Source organism: Cherax quadricarinatus, unplaced genomic scaffold (assembly GCF_038502225.1).
Source record: "Cherax quadricarinatus isolate ZL_2023a unplaced genomic scaffold, ASM3850222v1 Contig279, whole genome shotgun sequence".
NCBI lineage: Eukaryota > Metazoa > Arthropoda > Malacostraca > Decapoda > Parastacidae > Cherax > Cherax quadricarinatus.
In genome coordinates, this window is record NW_027195305.1 from 111,259 (window position 1) to 134,167 (window position 22,909).

At 38.6% G+C, this 22,909-nt stretch overlaps 1 protein-coding gene across 1 annotated transcript in view; it reads right to left on the minus strand.

The window, feature by feature from the left end:
- LOC138851298 (uncharacterized) overlaps positions 1-22,909 on the minus strand; it is a 121,592-nt gene that overhangs the window by 50,715 nt on the left and 47,968 nt on the right. The window contains exon 2 of the mRNA XM_070080285.1: positions 564-752. Within this exon, the coding sequence (XP_069936386.1) occupies positions 564-752 (189 nt within the window). The remainder of the gene's footprint in view (positions 1-563; positions 753-22,909) is intronic.

Sequence of the window (22,909 nt, forward strand, 5' to 3'; positions counted from 1 at the left end):
ATAAGGGACAGCCGAGGGTTGAGTGTGCCAGAGAGACTTAAGTAACAGTAACACTCACATGTATAAGGGACAGTCGAGAGTTGAGTGTGCCAGAGAGACTTAATTAAGTAACAGTAACACTCATATGTTTAAAGGACAGCCGAAGGTTGAGTGAGCCAGAGTGAGTTATGTAACAGTAACACTCACATGCATAAGGGACAGCCGAGGGTTGAGTGTGCCAGAGAGACTTAAGTAACAGTAACACTCACATGTATAAGGGACAGCCGAGAGTTGAGTGTGCCAGAGAGACTTAAGTAACAGTAACACTCACATGTATAAGGGGACAGCCGAGAGTTGAGTGTGCCAGAGAGACTTAAGTAACAGTAACACTCACATGTATAAGGGACAGTCGAGAGTTGAGTGTGCCAGAGAGACCTAAGTAACAGTAACACTCACATGTATAAGGGACAGTCGAGAGTTGAGTGTGCCAGAGAGACTTAATTAAGTAACAGTAACACTCACATGTATAAGGGACAGTCGAGAGTTGAGTGTGCCAGAGAGACTTATGTAACAGTAACACTCACATGTATAAGGGACAGCCGAGAGTTGAGTGTGCCAGAGAGACGAGCTCATCTTCCTGCTGCTGGGTGATGGTCACGCTACTGTGTACTACTAACCAGTTCATCTCAACTCGTTGATAAGCCAGGCCACGGATCAAGTCTTCGATTCCCGCCTCCGTCAGTGTGCTACTTTCACACATGATCTCCGTGTACCTGTTGACGATAACACACCTGTAGTCACCTGCTTCACATGTCCCCCAGTCTCTCCTGTCACCACCACCACTGTTGTCACCACCACCACTGTTGTCACCACCACCACTGTTGTCACCACCACCACTGTTGTCACCACCACCACTGTTGTCACCACCACCACTGTTGTCACCACCACCACTGTTGTCACCACCACCACTGTTGTCACCACCACCACTGTTGTCACCACCACCACTGTTGTCACCACCACCACTGTTGTCACCACCACCACTGTTGTCGCCACCACCACTGCTGTCACCACCACCACTGTTGTCACCACCACCACTGTTGTCACCACCACCACTGTTGTCACCACCACCACTGTTGTCACCACCACCACTGTTGTCACCACCACCACTGTTGTCACCACCACCACTGTTGTCGCCACCACCACTGCTGTCACCACCACCACTGCTGTCACCACCACCACTGCTGTCACCACCACCACTGTTGTGACCACCACCACTGCTGTCACCACCACCACTGTTGTCACCACCACCACTGTTGTCACCACCACCACTGTTGTCACCACCACCACTGGTGTCACCACCACCACTGTTGTCGCCACCACCACTGTTGTCACCACCACCACTGCTGTCACCACCACCACAGCTATCACCACCACAACTGTTGTCACCACCACCACTGCTGTCACCACCACCACTGTTGTCACCACCACCACTGTTGTCACCACCACCACTGTCGTCACCACCACCACTGTTGTCACCACCACCACTGTTGTCACCACCACCACTGTTGTCACCACCACCACTGCTGTCACCACCACCACTGCTGTCACCACCACCACTGTTGTCACCACCACCACTGATGTCACCACCACCACTGCTGTCACCACCACCACTGCTGTCACCACCACCACTGCTGTCAGCACCACCACAGCTGTCACCACCACCACTGTTGTCACCACCACCACTGTTGTTACCAAACCACCACTGTTGTCATTACCACCACTGCTGTCACCACCACCACTGTTGTCACCACCACCACTGATGCCACCACCACTGCTGCTGTCACCACCACCACTGCTGTCACCACCACCACTGCTGTCACCACCACCACTGCTGCCACCACCACCACAGCTGTCACCACCACCACTGCTGTCACCACCACCACCACTGTTGTCATCACCACCACTGCTGTCACCAACACCACTGCTGTCACCACCACCACTGCTGTCACCACCACCACTGCTGTCACCACCACTGCTGTCACCACCACCACTGCTGTCACCACCACCACTGCTGTCACCACCACCACTGCTGTCACCACCACCACTGCTGTCACCACCACTGCTGTCACCACCACCACTGCTGTCACCACCACCACTGCTGTCACCACCACCACTGCTGTCACCACCAAGATTGAAGTCACACATGATAATCAAGTACCTGTTGATGAAGACACACCTGTTATATACCCAACACTTCCCCCCATCACTGCTGTCACTATCACCACCACTGTTGTCACAGACACCACCAATACTGTCACAACAGTCCCCACTGCTGTCACCACCACCGCCATCTCCACTATTACGATACTAACAATTCAATTCAATTCAAGTTTATTCTCTATAAGGGTTACAGTGTGGGGTTTACAGGTTTTGGGTATTGTGTGGTTTACATGTTATAAAATACTAATTACAGAGGGGGCCACTAGGACACCTAGCATGGCTAGACATTTCGAGCAGACTTAGATTAATTTTTAACATTAAATTCTTACAGATTATGGTATTAAGGTTAAGTGACTCCATCATAATTTGTGAGTTTAGCAATGTGAATGCTTTTGTTTTGGCACAATACAAAGTGTCTATATTGGAGTATCATAGGCAAACTTATGACTAGTTAGGATTTATTATGTTAAGATTAAGATTAGTATTTCTGGGTTTATAGTCAGTGGGTGAGTGAGTGTAAGTGTGAACCACCAGGTGGTTATCATGTAGTTAGTTGTCGGGGTGGATCAGGGAGATAAGATGTTTTCTAACTGTAGTTTTGAAAGTGATGAATGTGTCTGCAGTTCTAGAGTTCTCAGGTAGGGTGTTCCAGATTTTAGGTCCTTTGAAATACATTGAATTTTTGTAAAGGTTTAGTCGAACACGGGGAATGTCATAGAGATGTTTGTGTCTGGTGTTATGCCTGTGGATCCTGTCACAACTATCAAGAAAGAAGTTTAGGTCAAGCTTAATATTGGAATTTAAGGTCCTGTAGATGTAGATTGCACAGTAGTAAGTGTGGATGTACTGAACAGGGAGTAAGTTTAGATCTATGAAGAGTGGGGGGGGTGTTGCCAGGGATGGGATTTAGTGATTAGTTTTACTGCAGCTTTTTGTTGGGTTATTATTGGCTTTAGGTGTGTTGCTGCAGTTGATCCCCAAGCACAGATAGCATAGGTGAGGTATGGATATATAAGTGAATGGTATAGTGTGAGAAGGGCAGTTTGCAGAACGTAGTATCGTATCTTGGAGAGGATCCCCACCGTTTTGGATACTTTTTTTGTTATGTGTTGGATATGGGTGCTGAAATTTAGGTTGTTGTCGAGGTATAGGCCAAGGAATTTGCCCTCATTATGTCTGGCAATTAGAGTGTTGTCGATCTTAATGTTAAGTTGTGCAACACCTGCTCTGCTACCAAACATAATATAGTAGGTTTTGCCAGTGTTAAGTGTAAGTTTATTGGCTGTCATCCAAGTCGATATTTTGAGCAGCTCCTCGTTAACAATGGTGTTGAGGGTGGCAAGATTAGGGTGGGAGATGACATAAGTCGTGTCGTCAGCAAAGAGAATGGGTTTCAGGTGTTGGGATATGTTTGGAAGATAATTGATATAAATGAGGAAGAGCAGGGGACCAAGGACACTTCCCTACGGAACTCCAGTATCAAGTGGCCGTATTGATGAGGCTGTGTCTTTAATGGTGACATACTGATACCTATTAGAAAGGTTGGATTTAAAATATGCAGGTACATGGCCTCTTATACCATAGTGGTCAAGTTTGTGGAGTAGGATGCCATGGTCTACTGTGTGAAACGCTTTTCTTAGGTCAATAAAAATATTCCTAGTGGATATTCCTTATTTTCCAATGCTGTGTAAAGCAGGTCTAGCATTTTTATAATTGCATCATTAGTGCTTTTATTTTTCCTGAATCCAAACTGGCAGGGGTTGAGAATGTTTTGTGACGTTATAAATGAATATAGTCTCCTGTGCACGAGTTTCTCGAAGATTTTGGATAGCAATGGTAAGTTTGATATTGGCCTATAGTTGTTTAAGTCTATAGGGTCACCACCTTTATGTATTGGTGTAACCCTTGCTGTCTTGAGTAGTGTCGGGAAATTGCTAGTTTCTAGTGACTTGTTAAAAAGTAATGTAATAGCATGCGAAAGAACATGGGCCGCTCGCTTGTACAATAATGGTGGGACGTGAGACAGATTCCCTGAGTTATTTTTAAGTGACTTTATGATCAGGGTAACTTCCGTGGGCTCAATTGGTACAAGATAGAAGGAATTTGGAAAATTCCTATCTAGGTAGTCCCCGGCACGGGCATTGGTACATGGGATTTTACTGGCGAGATTAGATCCTATGTTTGAGAAGAAGTCGTTTATCTTGTTAGCTGTATCATTGGGATGCAGTGGTGTTTCATGAGGTTTAGTTAGAACAATATTCTTGGCTTTTTTCAGTTTGTGGGTCCCCAGAATCTGGGAAAGTGTTTTCCAGGTCTTTTTTATATCTCCTCTTGTGTCAGTGAATCTGCTGGAGTAGTACAGTTGTTTGGCTTTTTTTATCACTTTGGTGAGAACTGATGAATAGTGTTAAAGAGTATCTTTGTGTATTAAGCCCTGTCTATATTGCTTTTCATATTGGTGTTTCTTGTCAATGGATTTCAGAATGGTGCTGGTTAGCCATGGCCAACCAAACCGTTTATTCGTGATCTGTTTCGTTTTTATATGACAATGTTTGTTGTATAGTCTAAGTATTTTGTTAAGAAAAATGTCTGTCCAATCGTCAGTACCATTGGCATTGGAGAATTCTGTAGGTCAGTCAACAATCTCTAGGTCAGTTGTGAACTTCCTTACTGAGGCCTCGTCATGGAGTCTAAATGAAACTTTGTTGTATTCAAGTGGTGATTTATTAATGTTTGTCAGGAGGAAGGTAGGGTAGTGGTCTGTAGTGCTATCTGTGATTATCCCTGATTTAAGGGGGGCTAGTATATTGGTCCATATGTGGTCTATTATGGTTGCACTTGTCTCAGTGAGCCTGGTTGGTTTAGTTATTGTTGGTATGAGAAGTGTGTTGTTCATATTGTTGATGAAATCAGTTACTGTCTGATCATCTGGAAGGCCAAGGTTGACATTGAAGTCTCCAGCTAAGAGAAGGTGGTGCTTGTTCACTTGTCTGTTTGTTATTAGTGACTTTAGATTCTCACTGAAGTTTCGGATGTTTGTGTGGGGTATCCGGTATATGGCACCGATTGTTATAGCCTTCTTGAGGTTTTTTACAGTAAAATTAGCAAAAATGTATTCCCCATATTCATCACTAAAGCAATTAGTGCTAATACAAGATAATTGGTTAGAGTAATAGATTGCAATACCACCCCCACCTTGGAATTATCTGCAGTTGTGGATTGCTGTGTATCCTGGTAGAGGGTAGATATTAATTGTGTCCTGCTTAAGCCAGGTCTCAGTAAGAATAATGCAGGAGAAGGGTGTCTTTAGTGATTCAAGGAGTGCCAGAAGGTCATCATAGTGTTTGCTTAAGGACGTGATGTAGTTAAGAACTGATAGACTTTGAGCAGTGTTCAGGATAGTGCTGGCTTGTGATGCTGTGTAATAAAGGCAGTTACTTTCCAATAGGTTTTGATTGTGTGTTAGATTATGGAGGTTTAGATCAGGGTCAACGTGATCATTCATCCTTTAGGTTTAAATAGTGGTTGTTTATATCCTGTATTATGTGGTGAGTTCTAATACTGATTTCTGTAGTGGTGGGAAGTTTGGGTAGGTATATAGCTAAAACACTTTGGTCATATAGAGTATAGTCACTTATAGACATAATGAAGTTGATATTGTCTATATGTTGTGCTAGAATGAGCTAAAGTACAACTGGGTATAAACTTATAATTTAAAAATACAAATTAAAATGGTACTTGCAATTGCACTAGGGTCTGATATAGGTTGTTAACAAGAACAATTGCACTATGTCTGATATACGTTGTTAACAAGAACAATTGCACTAGGGACTGATATAGGTTGTTAACAAGAACAATTGCACTAGGGTCTGATATAGGTTGTTAACAAGAACAATTGCACTAGGGTCTGATATAGGTTGTTAACAAGAACAATTGCACTAGGGTCTGATATAGGTTGTTAACAAGAACAATTGCACTAGGGTCTGATATAGGTTGTTAACAAGAACAATTGCACTAGGGTCTGATATAGGTTGTTAACAAGAACAATTGCACTAGGGTCTGATATAGGTTGTTAACAAGAACAATTGCACTAGGGTCTGATAAAGGTTGTTAACAAGAACAATTGCACTAGGGTCTGATATAGGTTGTTAACAAGAACAATTGCACTAGGGTCTGATATAGGTTGTTAACAAGAACAATTGCACTAGGGTCTGATATAGGTTGTTAACAAGAACAATTGCACTAGGGTCTGATATAGGTTGTTAACAAGAACAATTGCACTAGGGTCTGATATAGGTTGTTAACAAGAACAATTGCACTAGGGTCTGATATAGGTTGTTAACAAGAACAATTGCACTAGGGTCTGATATAGGTTGTTAACAAGAACAATTGCACTAGGGTCTGATATAGGTTGTTAACAAGAACAATTGCACTAGGGTCTGATATAGGTTGTTAACAAGAACAATTGCACTAGGGTCTGATATAGGTTGTTAACAAGAACAATTGCACTAGGGTCTGATATAGGTTGTTAACAAGAACAATTGCACTAGGGTCTGATATAGGTTGTTAACAAGAACAATTGCACTAGGGTCTGATATAGGTTGTTAACAAGAACAATTGCACTAGGGTCTGATATAGGTTGTTAACAAGAACAATTGCACTAGGGTCTGATATAGGTTGTTAACAAGAACAATTGCACTAGGGTCTGATATAGGTTGTTAACAAGAACAATTGCACTAGGGTCTGATATAGGTTGTTAACAAGAACAATTGCACTAGGGTCTGATATAGGTTGTTAACAAGAACAATTGCACTAGGGTCTGATATACGTTGTTAACAAGAACAATTGCACTAGGGTCTGATATAGGTTGTTAACAAGAACAATTGCACTAGGGTCTGATATACGTTGTTAACAAGAACAATTGCACTAGGGTCTGATATAGGTTGTTAACAAGAACAATTGCACTAGGGTCTGATATAGGTTGTTAACAAGAACAATTGCACTAGGGTCTGATATAGGTTGTTAACAAGAACAATTGCACTAGGGTCTGATATAGGTTGTTAACAAGAACAATTGCACTAGGGTCTGATATAGGTTGTTAACAAGAACAATTGCACTAGGGTCTGATATAGGTTGTTAACAAGAACAATTGCACTAGGGTCTGATATAGGTTGTTAACAAGAACAATTGCACTAGGGTCTGATATAGGTTGTTAACAAGAACAATTGCACTAGGGTCTGATATAGGTTGTTAACAAGAACAATTGCACTAGGGTCTGATATAGGTTGTTAACAAGAACAATTGCACTAGGGTCTGATATAGGTTGTTAACAAGAACAATTGCACTAGGGTCTGATATAGGTTGTTAACAAGAACAATTGCACTAGGGTCTGATATAGGTTGTTAACAAGAACAATTGCACTAGGGTCTGATATAGGTTGTTAACAAGAACAATTGCACTAGGGTCTGATATAGGTTGTTAACAAGAACAATTGCACTAGGGTCTGATATAGGTTGTTAACAAGAACAATTGCACTAGGGTCTGATATAGGTTGTTAACAAGAACAATTGCACTAGGGTCTGATATAGGTTGTTAACAAGAACAATTGCACTAGGGTCTGATATAGGTTGTTAACAAGAACAATTGCACTAGGGTCTGATATAGGTTGTTAACAAGAACAATTGCACTAGGGTCTGATATAGGTTGTTAACAAGAACAATTGCACTAGGGTCTGATATAGGTTGTTAACAAGAACAATTGCACTAGGGTCTGATATAGGTTGTTAACAAGAACAATTGCACTAGGGTCTGATATAGGTTGTTAACAAGAACAATTGCACTAGGGTCTGATATAGGTTGTTAACAAGAACAATTGCACTAGGATCTGATATAGGTTGTTAACAAGAACAATTGCACTAGGGTCTGATATAGGTTGTTAACAAGAACAATTGCACTAGGGTCTGATATAGGTTGTTAACAAGAACAATTGCACTAGGGTCTGATATAGGTTGTTAACAAGAACAATTGCACTAGGGTCTGATATAGGTTGTTAACAAGAACAATTGCACTAGGATCTGATATAGGTTGTTAACAAGAACAATTGCACTAGGGTCTGATATAGGTTGTTAACAAGAACAATTGCACTAGGGTCTGATATACGTTGTTAACAAGAACAATTGCACTAGGGGCTGATATAGGTTGTTAACAAGAACAATTGCACTAAGGTCTGATATAGGTTGTTAACAAGAACAATTGCACTAGGGTCTGATATAGGTTGTTAACAAGAACAATTGCACTAGGGTCTGATATAGGTTGTTAACAAGAACAATTGCACTAGGGTCTGATATAGGTTGTTAACAAGAACAATTGCACTAGGGTCTGATATAGGTTGTTAACAAGAACAATTGCACTAGGGTCTGATATAGGTTGTTAACAAGAACAATTGCACTAGGGTCTGATATAGGTTGTTAACAAGAACAATTGCACTAGGGTCTGATATAGGTTGTTAACAAGAACAATTGCACTAGGGTCTGATATAGGTTGTTAACAAGAACAATTGCACTAGGGTCTGATATAGGTTGTTAACAAGAACAATTGCACTAGGGTCTGATATAGGTTGTTAACAAGAACAATTGCACTAGGGTCTGATATAGGTTGTTAACAAGAACAATTGCACTAGGGTCTGATATAGGTTGTTAACAAGAACAATTGCACTAGGGTCTGATATAGGTTGTTAACAAGAACAATTGCACTAGGGTCTGATATAGGTTGTTAACAAGAACAATTGCACTAGGGTCTGATATAGGTTGTTAACAAGAACAATTGCACTAGGGTCTGATATAGGTTGTTAACAAGAACAATTGCACTAGGGTCTGATATAGGTTGTTAACAAGAACAATTGCACTAGGGTCTGATATAGGTTGTTAACAAGAACAATTGCACTAGGGTCTGATATAGGTTGTTAACAAGAACAATTGCACTAGGGTCTGATATAGGTTGTTAACAAGAACAATTGCACTAGGGTCTGATATAGGTTCTTAACAAGAACAATTGCACTAGGGTCTGATATAGGTTGTTAACAAGAACAATTGCACTAGGGTCTGATATAGGTTGTTAACAAGAACAATTGCACTAGGGTCTGATATAGGTTGTTAACAAGAACAATTGCACTAGGGTCTGATATAGGTTGTTAACAAGAACAATTGCACTAGGGTCTGATATAGGTTGTTAACAAGAACAATTGCACTAGGGTCTGATATAGGTTGTTAACAAGAACAATTGCACTAGGGTCTGATATAGGTTGTTAACAAGAACAATTGCACTTGGGTCTGATATAGGTTGTTAACAAGAACAATTGCACTAGGGTCTGATATAGGTTGTTAACAAGAACAATTGCACTTGGGTCTGATATAGGTTAACAAGAACAATTGCACTAGGGTCTGATATAGGTTGTTAACAAGAACAATTGCACTTGGGTCTGATATAGGTTGTTAACAAGAACAATTGCACAAGGGTCTGATATAGGTTGTTAACAAGAACAATTACACTAGGGTCTGATATAGGTTGTTAACAAGAACAATTACACTAGGGTCTGATATAGGTTGTTAACAAGAACAATTGCACTAGGGTCTGATATAGGTTGTTAACAAGAACAATTGCACTAGGGTCTGATATAGGTTGTTAACAAGAACAATTACACTAGGGTCTGGTATAGATTGTTAACAAGAACAATTACACTAGTGTCTGATATAGGTTGTTAACAAGAACAATTGCACTAGGGTCTGATATAGGTTGTTAACAAGAACAACTGCACTAGGGTCTGATATAGGTTGTTAACAAGAACAATTGCACTAGGTTCTGATATAGGTTGTTAACAAGAACAATAGCACTAGGGTCTGATATAGGTTGTTAACAAGAACAATTGCACTAGGGTCTGATATAGGTTGTTAACAAGAACAATTGCACTAGGGTCTGATATAGGTTGTTAACAAGAACAATTGCACTAGGGTCTGATATAGGTTGTTAACAAGAACAATTGCACTAGGGTCTGATATAGGTTGTTAACAAGAACAATTACACTATTGTCTGATATAGGTTGTTAACAAGAACAATTGCACTAGGGTCTGATATAGGTTGTTAACAAGAACAATTGCTCTAGGGTCTGATATAGGTTGTTAACAAGAACAATTGCACTAGGGTCTGATATAGGTTGTTAACAAGAACAATTACACTAGGGTCTGATATAGGTTGTTAACAAGAACAATTGCACTAGGGTCTGATATAGGTTGTTAACAAGAACAATTGCACTAGGGTCTGATATAGGTTGTTAACAAGAACAATTACACTAGGGTCTGATATAGGTTGTTAACAAGAACAATTGCACTAGGGTCTGATATAGGTTGTTAACAAGAACAATTGCTCTAGGGTCTGATATAGGTTGTTAACAAGAACAATTGCACTAGGGTCTGATATAGGTTGTTAACAAGAACAATTACACTAGGGTCTGATATAGGTTGTTAACAAGAACAATTGCACTAGGGTCCGATATAGGTTGTTAACAAGAACAATTGCACTAGGGTCTGATATAGGTTGTTAACAAGAACAATTGCACTAGGGTCTGATATAGGTTGTTAACAAGAACAATTGCACTATGGTCTGATATAGGTTGTTAACAAGAACAATTGGACTAGGGTCTGATATAGGTTGTTAACAAGAACAATTGCACTAGGGTCTGATATAGGTTGTTAACAAGAACAATTGCACTAGGGTCTGATATAGGTTGTTAACAAGAACAATTGCACTAGGGTCTGATATAGGTTGTTAACAAGAACAATTGCTCTAGGGTCTGATATAGGTTGTTAACAAGAACAATTGCACTAGGGTCTGATATAGGTTGTTAACAAGAACAATTGCTCTAGGGACTGATATAGGTTGTTGACAAGAACAATTGCACTAGGGTCTGATATAGGTTGTTAACAAGAACAATTGCACTAGGGTCTGATATAGGTTGTTAACAAGAACAATTACACTAGGGTCTGATATAGGTTGTTAACAAGAACAATTGCACTAGGGTCTGATATAGGTTGTTAACAAGAACAATTGCACTAGGGTCTGATATAGGTTGTTAACAAAAACAATTGCACTAGGGTCTGATATAGGTTGTTAACAAGAACAATTGCACTAGGGTCTGATATAGGTTGTTAACAAGAACAATTGCACTAGGGTCTGATATAGGTTGTTAACAAGAACAATTGCACTAGGGTCTGATATAGGTTGTTAACAAGAACAATTGCACTAGGGTCTGATATAGGTTGTTAACAAGAACAATTACACTAGGGTCTGATATAGGTTGTTAACAAGAACAATTGCACTAGGGTCTGATATAGGTTGTTAACAAGAACAATTGCTCTAGGGTCTGATATAGGTTGTTAACAAGAACAATTGCACTAGGGTCTGATATAGGTTGTTAACAAGAACAATTACACTAGGGTCTGATATAGGTTGTTAACAAGAACAATTGCACTAGGGTCTGATATAGGTTGTTAACAAGAACAATTGCACTAGGGTCTGATATAGGTTGTTAACAAGAACAATTACACTAGGGTCTGATATAGGTTGTTAACAAGAACAATTGCACTAGGGTCTGATATAGGTTGTTAACAAGAACAATTGCTCTAGGGTCTGATATAGGTTGTTAACAAGAACAATTGCACTAGGGTCTGATATAGGTTGTTAACAAGAACAATTACACTAGGGTCTGATATAGGTTGTTAACAAGAACAATTGCACTAGGGTCCGATATAGGTTGTTAACAAGAACAATTGCACTAGGGTCTGATATAGGTTGTTAACAAGAACAATTGCACTAGGGTCTGATATAGGTTGTTAACAAGAACAATTGCTCTAGGGACTGATATAGGTTGTTGACAAGAACAATTGCACTAGGGTCTGATATAGGTTGTTAACAAGAACAATTGCACTAGGGTCTGATATAGGTTGTTAACAAGAACAATTGCACTAGGGTCTGATATAGGTTGTTAACAAGAACAATTGCACTAGGGTCTGATATAGGTTGTTAACAAGAACAATTACACTAAGGTCTGATATAGGTTGTTAACAAGAACAATTGCACTAGGGTCTGATATAGGTTGTTAACAAGAACAATTGCTCTAGGGTCTGATATAGGTTGTTAACAAGAACAATTGCACTAGGGTCTGATATAGGTTGTTAACAAGAACAATTACACTAGGGTCTGATATAGGTTGTTAACAAGAACAATTGCACTAGGGTCTGATATAGGTTGTTAACAAGAACAATTGCACTAGGGTCTGATATAGGTTGTTAACAAGAACAATTACACTAGGGTCTGATATAGGTTGTTAACAAGAACAATTGCACTAGGGTCTGATATAGGTTGTTAACAAGAACAATTGCTCTAGGGTCTGATATAGGTTGTTAACAAGAACAATTGCACTAGGGTCTGATATAGGTTGTTAACAAGAACAATTACACTAGGGTCTGATATATGTTGTTAACAAGAACAATTGCACTAGGGTCTGATATAGGTTGTTAACAAGAACAATTGCACTATGGTCTGATATATGTTGTTAACAAGAACAATTGCACTAGGGTCTGATATAGGTTGTTAACAAGAACAATTGCACTATGGTCTGATATAGGTTGTTAACAAGAACAATTGGACTAGGGTCTGATATAGGTTGTTAACAAGAACAATTGCACTAGGGTCTGATATAGGTTGTTAACAAGAACAATTGCACTAGAGTCTGATATAGGTTGTTAACAAGAACAATTGCTCTAGGGTCTGATATAGGTTGTTAACAAGAACAATTGCACTAGGGTCTGATATAGGTTGTTAACAAGAACAATTACACTAGGGTCTGATATAGGTTGTTAACAAGAACAATTGCACTAGGGTCTGATATAGGTTGTTAACAAGAACAATTGCACTAGGGTCTGATATAGGTTGTTAACAAGAACAATTACACTAGGGTCTGATATAGGTTGTTAACAAGAACAATTGCACTAGGGTCTGATATAGGTTGTTAACAAGAACAATTGCTCTAGGGTCTGATATAGGTTGTTAACAAGAACAATTGCACTAGGGTCTGATATAGGTTGTTAAGAAGAACAATTGCACTAGGGTCTGATATAGGTTGTTAACAAGAACAATTACACTAGGGTCTGGTATAGGTTGTTAACAAGAACAATTACACTAGTGTCTGATATAGGTTGTTAACAAGAACAATTGCTCTAGGGTCTGGTATAGGTTGTTAACAATAACAATTGCACTAGGGTCTGATATAGGTTGTTAACAAGAACAATTGCACTAGGGTCTGATATAGGTTGTTAACAAGAACAATTACACTAGGGTCTGGTATAGGTTGTTAACAAGAACAATTACACTAGTGTCTGATATAGGTTGTTAACAAGAACAATTGCACTAGGGTCTGATATAGGTTGTTAACAAGAACAACTGCACTAGGGTCTGATATAGGTTGTTAACAAGAACAATTGCACTAGGGTCTGATATAGGTTGTTAACAAGAACAATTGCACTAGGGTCTGATATAGGTTGTTAACAAGAACAATTGCACTAGGGTCTGATATAGGTTGTTAACAAGAACAATTGCACTAGGGTCTGATATAGGATGTTAACAAGAACAATTGCACTAGGGTCTGATATAGGTTGTTAACAAGAACAATTGCACTAGGGTCTGATATAGGTTGTTAACAAGAACAATTACACTAGGGTCTGATATAGGTTGTTAACAAGAACAATTGCACTAGGGTCTGATATAGGTTGTTAAGAAGAACAATTGCTCTAGGGTCTGATATAGGTTGTTAACAAGAACAATTGCACTAGGGTCTGATATAGGTTGTTAACAAGAACAATTACACTAGGGTCTGATATAGGTTGTTAACAAGAACAATTGCACTAGGGTCTGATATAGGTTGTTAACAAGAACAATTGCACTAGGGTCTGATATAGGTTGTTAACAAGAACAATTACACTAGGGTCTGATATAGGTTGTTAACAAGAACAATTGCACTAGGGTCTGATATAGGTTGTTAACAAGAACAATTGCTCTAGGGTCTGATATAGGTTGTTAACAAGAACAATTGCACTAGGGTCTGATATAGGTTGTTAACAAGAACAATTACACTAGGGTCTGATATAGGTTGTTAACAAAAACAATTGCACTAGGGTCCGATATAGGTTGTTAACAAGAACAATTGCACTAGGGTCTGATATAGGTTGTTAACAAGAACAATTGCACTAGGGTCTGATATAGGTTGTTAACAAGAACAATTGCACTATGGTCTGATATAGGTTGTTAACAAGAACAATTGGACTAGGGTCTGATATAGGTTGTTAACAAGAACAATTGCACTAGGGTCTGATATAGGTTGTTAACAAGAACAATTGCACTAGGGTCTGATACAGGTTGTTAACAAGAACAATTGCACTAGGGTCTGATATAGGTTGTTAACAAGAACAATTGCTCTAGGGTCTGATATAGGTTGTTAACAAGAACAATTGCACTAGGGTCTGATATAGGTTGTTAACAAGAACAATTGCTCTAGGGTCTGATATAGGTTGTTGACAAGAACAATTGCACTAGGGTCTGATATAGGTTGTTAACAAGAACAATTGCACTAGGGTCTGATATAGGTTGTTAACAAGAACAATTGCACTAGGGTCTGATATAGGTTGTTAACAAGAACAATTGCACTAGGGTCTGATATAGGTTGTTAACAAGAACAATTGCACTAGGGTCTGATATAGGTTGTTAACAAGAACAATTACACTAGGGTCTGATATAGGTTGTTAACAAGAACAATTGCACTAGGGTCTGATATAGGTTGTTAACAAGAACAATTGCTCTAGGGTCTGATATAGGTTGTTAACAAGAACAATTGCACTAGGGTCTGATGTAGGTTGTTAACAAGAACAATTACACTAGGGTCTGATATAGGTTGTTAACAAGAACAATTGCACTAGGGTCTGATATAGGTTGTTAACAAGAACAATTGCACTAGGGTCTGATATAGGTTGTTAACAAGAACAATTACACTAGGGTCTGATATAGGTTGTTAACAAGAACAATTGCACTAGGGTCTGATATAGGTTGTTAACAAGAACAATTGCTCTAGGGTCTGATATAGGTTGTTAACAAGAACAATTGCACTAGGGTCTGATATAGGTTGTTAACAAGAACAATTACACTAGGGTCTGATATAGGTTGTTAACAAGAACAATTGCACTAGGGTCTGATATAGGTTGTTAACAAGAACAATTGCACTAGGGTCTGATATAGGTTGTTAACAAGAACAATTGCACTAGGGTCTGATATAGGTTGTTAACAAGAACAATTGCACTATGGTCTGATATAGGTTGTTAACAAGAACAATTGGACTAGGGTCTGATATAGGTTGTTAACAAGAACAATTGCACTAGGGTCTGATATAGGTTGTTAACAAGAACAATTGCACTAGGGTCTGATATAGGTTGTTAACAAGAACAATTGCTCTAGGGTCTGATATAGGTTGTTAACAAGAACAATTGCACTAGGGTCTGATATAGGTTGTTAACAAGAACAATTACACTAGGGTCTGATATAGGTTGTTAACAAGAACAATTGCACTAGGGTCTGATATAGGTTGTTAACAAGAACAATTGCACTAGGGTCTGATATAGGTTGTTAACAAGAACAATTACACTAGGGTCTGATATAGGTTGTTAACAAGAACAATTGCACTAGGGTCTGATATAGGTTGTTAACAAGAACAATTGCTCTAGGGTCTGATATAGGTTGTTAACAAGAACAATTGCACTAGGGTCTGATATAGGTTGTTAACAAGAACAATTACACTAGGGTCTGATATAGGTTGTTAACAAGAACAATTGCACTAGGGTCTGATATAGGTTGTTAACAAGAACAATTGCACTAGGGTCTGATATAGGTTGTTAACAAGAACAATTGCACTAGGGTCTGATATAGGTTGTTAACAAGAACAATTGCACTATGGTCTGATATAGGTTAACAAGAACAATTGGACTAGGGTCTGATATAGGTTGTTAACAAGAACAATTGCACTAGGGTCTGACATAGGTTGTTAACAAGAACAATTGCACTAGGGTCTGATATAGGTTGTTAACAAGAACAATTGCTCTAGGGTCTGATATAGGTTGTTAACAAGAACAATTGCACTAGGGTCTGATATAGGTTGTTAACAAGAACAATTACACTAGGGTCTGATATAGGTTGTTAACAAGAACAATTGCACTAGGGTCTGATATAGGTTGTTAACAAGAACAATTGCACTAGGGTCTGATATAGGTTGTTAACAAGAACAATTACACTAGGGTCTGATATAGGTTGTTAACAAGAACAATTGTACTAGGGTCTGATATAGGTTGTTAACAAGAACAATTGCTCTAGGGTCTGATATAGGTTGTTAACAAGAACAATTGCACTAGGGTCTGATATAGGTTGTTAACAAGAACAATTACACTAGGGTCTGATATAGGTTGTTAACAAGAACAATTGCACTAGGGTCTGATATAGGTTGTTAACAAGAACAATTGCACTAGGGTCTGATATAGGTTGTTAACAAGAACAATTGCACTAGGGTCTGATATAGGTTGTTAACAAGAACAATTGCACTATGGTCTGATATAGGTTGTTAACAAGAACAATTGGACTAGGGTCTGATATAGGTTGTTAACAAGAACAATTGCACTAGGGTCTGATATAGGTTGTTAACAAGAACAATTGCACTAGGGTCTGATATAGGTTGTTAACAAGAACAATTGCACTAGGGTCTGATATAGGTTGTTAACAAGAACAATTGCTCTAGCATCTGATATAGGTTGTTAACAAGAACAATTGCACTAGGGTCTGATATAGGTTGTTAACTAGAACAATTGCACTAGGGTCTGATATAGGTTGTTAACAAGAACAATTACACTAGGGTCTGATATAGGTTGTTAACAAGAACAATTGCACTAGGGACTGATATAGGTTGTTAACAAGAACAATTGCACTAGGGTCTGATATAGGTTGTTAACAAGAACAATTACACTAGGGTCTGATATAGGTTGCTAACAAGAACAATTGCACTAGGTTCTGATATAGGTTGCTAACAAGAACAATTGCACTAGGGTCTGATATAGGTTGTTAACAAGAACAATTGCACTAGGGTCTGATATAGGTTGTTAACAAGAACAATTGCACTAGGGTCTGATATAGGTCTTTAACAAGAACAATTGCACTAGGGTCTGATATAGGTTGTTAACAAGAACAATTGCACTAGGGTCTGATATAGGTTGTTAGCAAGAACAATTGCACTAGGGTCTGATATAGGTTGTTAACAAGAACAATTACACTAGGGTCTGATATAGGTTGTTAACAAGAACAATTACACTAGGGTCTGATATAGGTTGTTAGCAAGAACAATTGCACTAGGGTCTGATATAGGTTGTTAACAAGAACAATTACACTAGGGACTGATATAGGTTGTTAACAAGAACAATTGCACTATGGTCTGATATAGGTTGTTAACAAGAAGAATTGGACTAGGGTCTGATATAGGTTGTTAACAAGAACAATTGCACTAGGGTCCGATATAGGTTGTTAACAAGAACAATTGCACTAGGGTCTGATATAGGTTGTTAGCAAGAACAATTGCACTAGGATCTGATATAGGTTGTTAACAAGAACAATTACACTAGGGTCTGATATAGGTTGTTAACAAGAACAATTGCACTATGGTCTGATATAGGTTGTTAACAAGAACAATTGGACTAGGGTCTGATATAGGTTGTTAACAAGAACAATTGCACTAGGGTCTGATATAGGTTGTTAACAAGAACAATTGCACTAGGGTCTGATATAGGTTGTTAACAAGAACAATTGCTCTAGGGTCTGATATAGGTTGTTAACAAGAACAATTGCACTAGGGTCTGATATAGGTTGTTAACAAGAACAATTACACTAGGGTTTGATATAGGTTGTTAACAAGAACAATTGCACTAGGGTCTGATATAGGTTGTTAACAAGAACAATTGCACTAGGGTCTGATATAGGTTGTTAACAAGAACAATTACACTAGGGTCTGATATAGGTTGTTAACAAGAACAATTGCACTAGGGTCTGATATAGGTTGTTAACAAGAACAATTGCTCTAGGGTCTGATATAGGTTGTTAACAAGAACAATTGCACTAGGGTCTGATATAGGTTGTTAACAAGAACAATTACACTAGGGTCTGATATAGGTTGTTAACAAGAACAATTGCACTAGGGTCTGATATAGGTTGTTAACAAGAACAATTGCACTAGGGTCTGATATAGGTTGTTAACAAGAACAATTGCACTAGGGTCTGATATAGGTTGTTAACAAGAACAATTGCACTATGGTCTGATATAGGTTGTTAACAAGAACAATTGGACTAGGGTCTGATATAGGTTGTTAACAAGAACAATTGCACTAGGGTCTGATATAGGTTGTTAACAAGAACAATTGCACTAGGGTCTGATATAGGTTGTTAACAAGAACAATTGCACTAGGGTCTGATATAGGTTGTTAACAAGAACAATTGCTCTAGGATCTGATATAGGTTGTTAACAAGAACAATTGCACTAGGGTCTGATATAGGTTGTTAACAAGAACAATTGCACTAGGGTCTGATATAGGTTGTTAACAAGAACAATTACACTAGGGTCTGATATAGGTTGTTAACAAGAACAATTGCACTAGGGTCTGATATAGGTTGTTAACAAGAACAATTGCACTAGGGTCTGATATAGGTTGTTAACAAGAACAATTACACTAGGGTCTGATATAGGTTGTTAACAAGAACAATTGCACTAGGGTCTGATATAGGTTGTTAACAAGAACAATTGCACTAGGGTCTGATATAGGTTGTTAACAAGAACAATTGCACTAGGGTCTGATATAGGTTGTTAACAAGAACAATTGCACTAGGGTCTGATATAGGTTGTTAACAACAACAATTGCACTAGGGTCTGATATAGGTTGTTAACAAGAACAATTGCACTAGGGTCTGATATAGGTTGTTAGCAAGAACAATTGCACTAGGGTCTGATATAGGTTGTTAACAAGAACAATTACACTAGGGTCTGATATAGGTTGTTAACAAGAACAATTACACTAGGGTCTGATATAGGTTGTTAGCAAGAACAATTGCACTAGGGTCTGATATAGGTTGTTAACAAGAACAATTACACTAGGGTCTGATATAGGTTGTTAACAAGAACAATTGCACTAGGGTCTGATATAGGTTGTTAACAAGAACAATTGCACTAGGGTCTGATATAGGTTGTTAACAAGAACAATTGCACTAGGGTCTGGTATAGGTTGTTAACAAGAACAATTGCACTAGGGTCTGATATAGGTTGTTAACAAGAACAATTGCACTAGGGTCTGATATAGGTTGTTAACAGGAACAATTGCACTAGGGTCTGATATAGGTTGTTAACAAGAACAATTGCACTAGGGTCTGATATAGGTTGTTAACAAGAACAATTGCTCTAGGGTCTGATATAGGTTGTTAACAAGAACAATTGCACTAGGGTCTGGTATAGGTTGTTAACAAGAACAATTGCACTAGGGTCTGATATAGGTTGTTAACAAGAACAATTGCACTAGGGTCTGATATAGGTTGTTAACAAGAACAATTGCACTAGGGTCTGGTATAGGTTGTTAACAAGAACAATTGCACTAGGGTCTGATATAGGTTGTTAACAAGAACAATTGCACTAGGGTCTGGTATAGGTTGTTAACAAGAACAATTGCACTAGGGTCTGATATAGGTTGTTAACAAGAACAATTGCACTATGGTCTGATATAGGTTGTTAACAGGAACAATTGCACTAGGGTCTGATATAGGTTGTTAACAAGAACAATTGCACTAGGGTCTGATATAGGTTGTTAACAAGAACAATTGCACTAGGGTCTGATATAGGTTGTTAACAAGAACAATTGCACTAGGGTCTGATATAGGTTGTTAACAAGAACAATTGCACTAGGGTCTGGTATAGGTTGTTAACAAGAACAATTGCACTAGGGTCTGATATAGGTTGTTAACAAGAACAATTGCACTAGGGTCTGATATAGGTTGTTAACAAGAACAATTGCTCTAGGGTCTGATATAGGTTGTTAACAAGAACAATTGCACTAGGGTCTGATATAGGTTGTTAACAAGAACAACTGCACTAGAGTCTGATATAGGTTGTTAACAAGAACAATTGCACTAGGGTCTGATATAGGTTGTTAACAAGAACAATTGCACTAGGGTCTGATATAGGTTGTTAACAAGAACAATTGCACTAGGGTCTGATATAGGTTGTTAACAAGAACAATTGCACTAGGGTCTGATATAGGTTGTTAACAAGAACAATTGCACTAGGGTCTGATATAGGTTGTTAACAAGAACAATTGCTCTAGGGTCTGATATAGGTTGTTAACAAGAACAATTGCACTAGGGTCTGATATAGGTTGTTAACAAGAACAATTGCACTAGGGTCTGATATAGGTTGTTAACAAGAACAATTGCACTAGGGTCTGATATAGGTTGTTAACAAGAACAATTACACTAGGGTCTGATATAGGTTGTTAACAAGAACAATTGCACTAGGGTCTGATATAGGTTGTTAACAAGAACAATTGCTCTAGGGTCTGATATAGGTTGTTAACAAGAACAATTACACTAGGGTCTGATATAGGTTGTTAACAAGAACAATTGCACTAGGGCCTGATATAGGTTGTTAACAAGAACAATTACACTAGGGTCTGATATAGGTTGTTAACAAGAACAATTGCACTAGGGTCTGATATAGGTTGTTAACAAGAACAATTACACTAGGGTCTGATATAGGTTGTTAACAAGAACAATTGCACTAGGGTCTGATATAGGTTGTTAACAAGAACAATTACACTAGGGTCTGATATAGGTTGTTAACAAGAACAATTGCACTAGGGTCTGATATAGGTTGTTAACAAGATCAAGAGTATAACTAGATTTAAATTGACAAAATAAAATTCACAAATGAAAGTACCAAAAGAATAATAAGTGAAAAATAACAATGGCAATGACAGGTACACAGGTACACAGGTACACAGATACACAGGTACACAGGTACACAGGTACACAGGTACACAGATAGACAGGTAAACAGGTACACAGGTACACAGGTACACAGATAGACAGGTAAACAGGTACACAGGTACACAGATACACAGGTGCACCTGTACACAGGTACACAGGTGCACAGGTACACAGGTACACAGGTGCACAGGTACACAGGTACACAGGTACACTGGTACACGGGTACACAGGTACACAGGTACACAGGTACACAGATACACAACTACACAGGTACACAGGTACACAGATACACAGGTACACAGGTACACAGGTACACGGGTACACAGGTACACAGGTACACAGATACACAAGTACACAGGTACACAGGTACACAGATACACAGGTACACAGGTACACAGGTACAAAGGATTTATCAGTGCTAAATTCCATTTCACGAAGCTTATACTCTGGTTGTTGTATTAAATTATTTTAACTACATAAAAAGAAACAAAAGTGTTAATAATTGTAATAGTTCCAGCAACCAGAATATTAATATAAATTATTCCAAAATTAAATTTTCTTTAAATATCATTTTAAACAAGTAAATTATCATTATATAATAAGTTGCACTGAAACCTGGATAAGCCAGTCACTCACTTATCTCACGGATTATGTGAATATACACGAATAGACGATAAACACAGATAATAAACTGTTGTGATAAGGGATAATCTTAAGAAAGAAAGAAATTTGGTAATAAGTAATACATATTTTATGAAAAAGAGGATAAATAAATATACAAGGTATGATGTAGCACGTAATGAAAGTAGTTTATTAGATTATGTATTGGTGGATAAAAGGTTGATGGGTAGGCTCCAGGATGTACATGTTTATAGAGGGGCAACTTATATATCGGATCATTATTTAGTTGTAGCTACAGTTAGAGTAAGAGGTAGATGGGAAAAGAGGAAGGTGGCAACAACAAGTAAGAGGGAGGTGAAAGTGTATAAACTAAGGGAGGAGGAAGTTCGGGTGAGATATAAGCGACTATTGGCAGAAAGGTGGGCTAGTGCAAAGATGAGTAGTGGGGGGGTTGAAGAAGGTTGGAATAGTTTTAAAAATGCAGTATTATAATGTGGGGCAGAAGTTTGTGGTTATAGGAGGGTGGGGGCAGGAGGAAAGAGGAGTGATTGGTGGAATGATGAAGTAAAGGGTGTGATAAAAGAGAAAAAGGTAGCTTATGAGAGGTTTTTACAAAGCAGAAGTGTTATAAGAAGAGCAGAGTATATGGAGAGTAAAAGAAAGGTAAAGAGAGTGGTGAGAGAGTGCAAAAGGAGAGCAGATGAAAGAGTGGGAGAGGCACTGTCAAGAAATTTTAATGAAAATAAGAAAAAATTTTGGAGTGAGTTAAACAAGTTAAGAAAGCCTAGGGAAAGTATGGATTTGTCCGTTAAAAACAGAGTAGGGGAGTTAGTAGATGGGAAGAGGGAGGTATTAGGTAGATGGCGAGAATATTTTGAGGAACTTTTAAATGTTGAGGAAGAAAGGGAGGCGGTAATTTCATGCACTGGCCAGGGAGG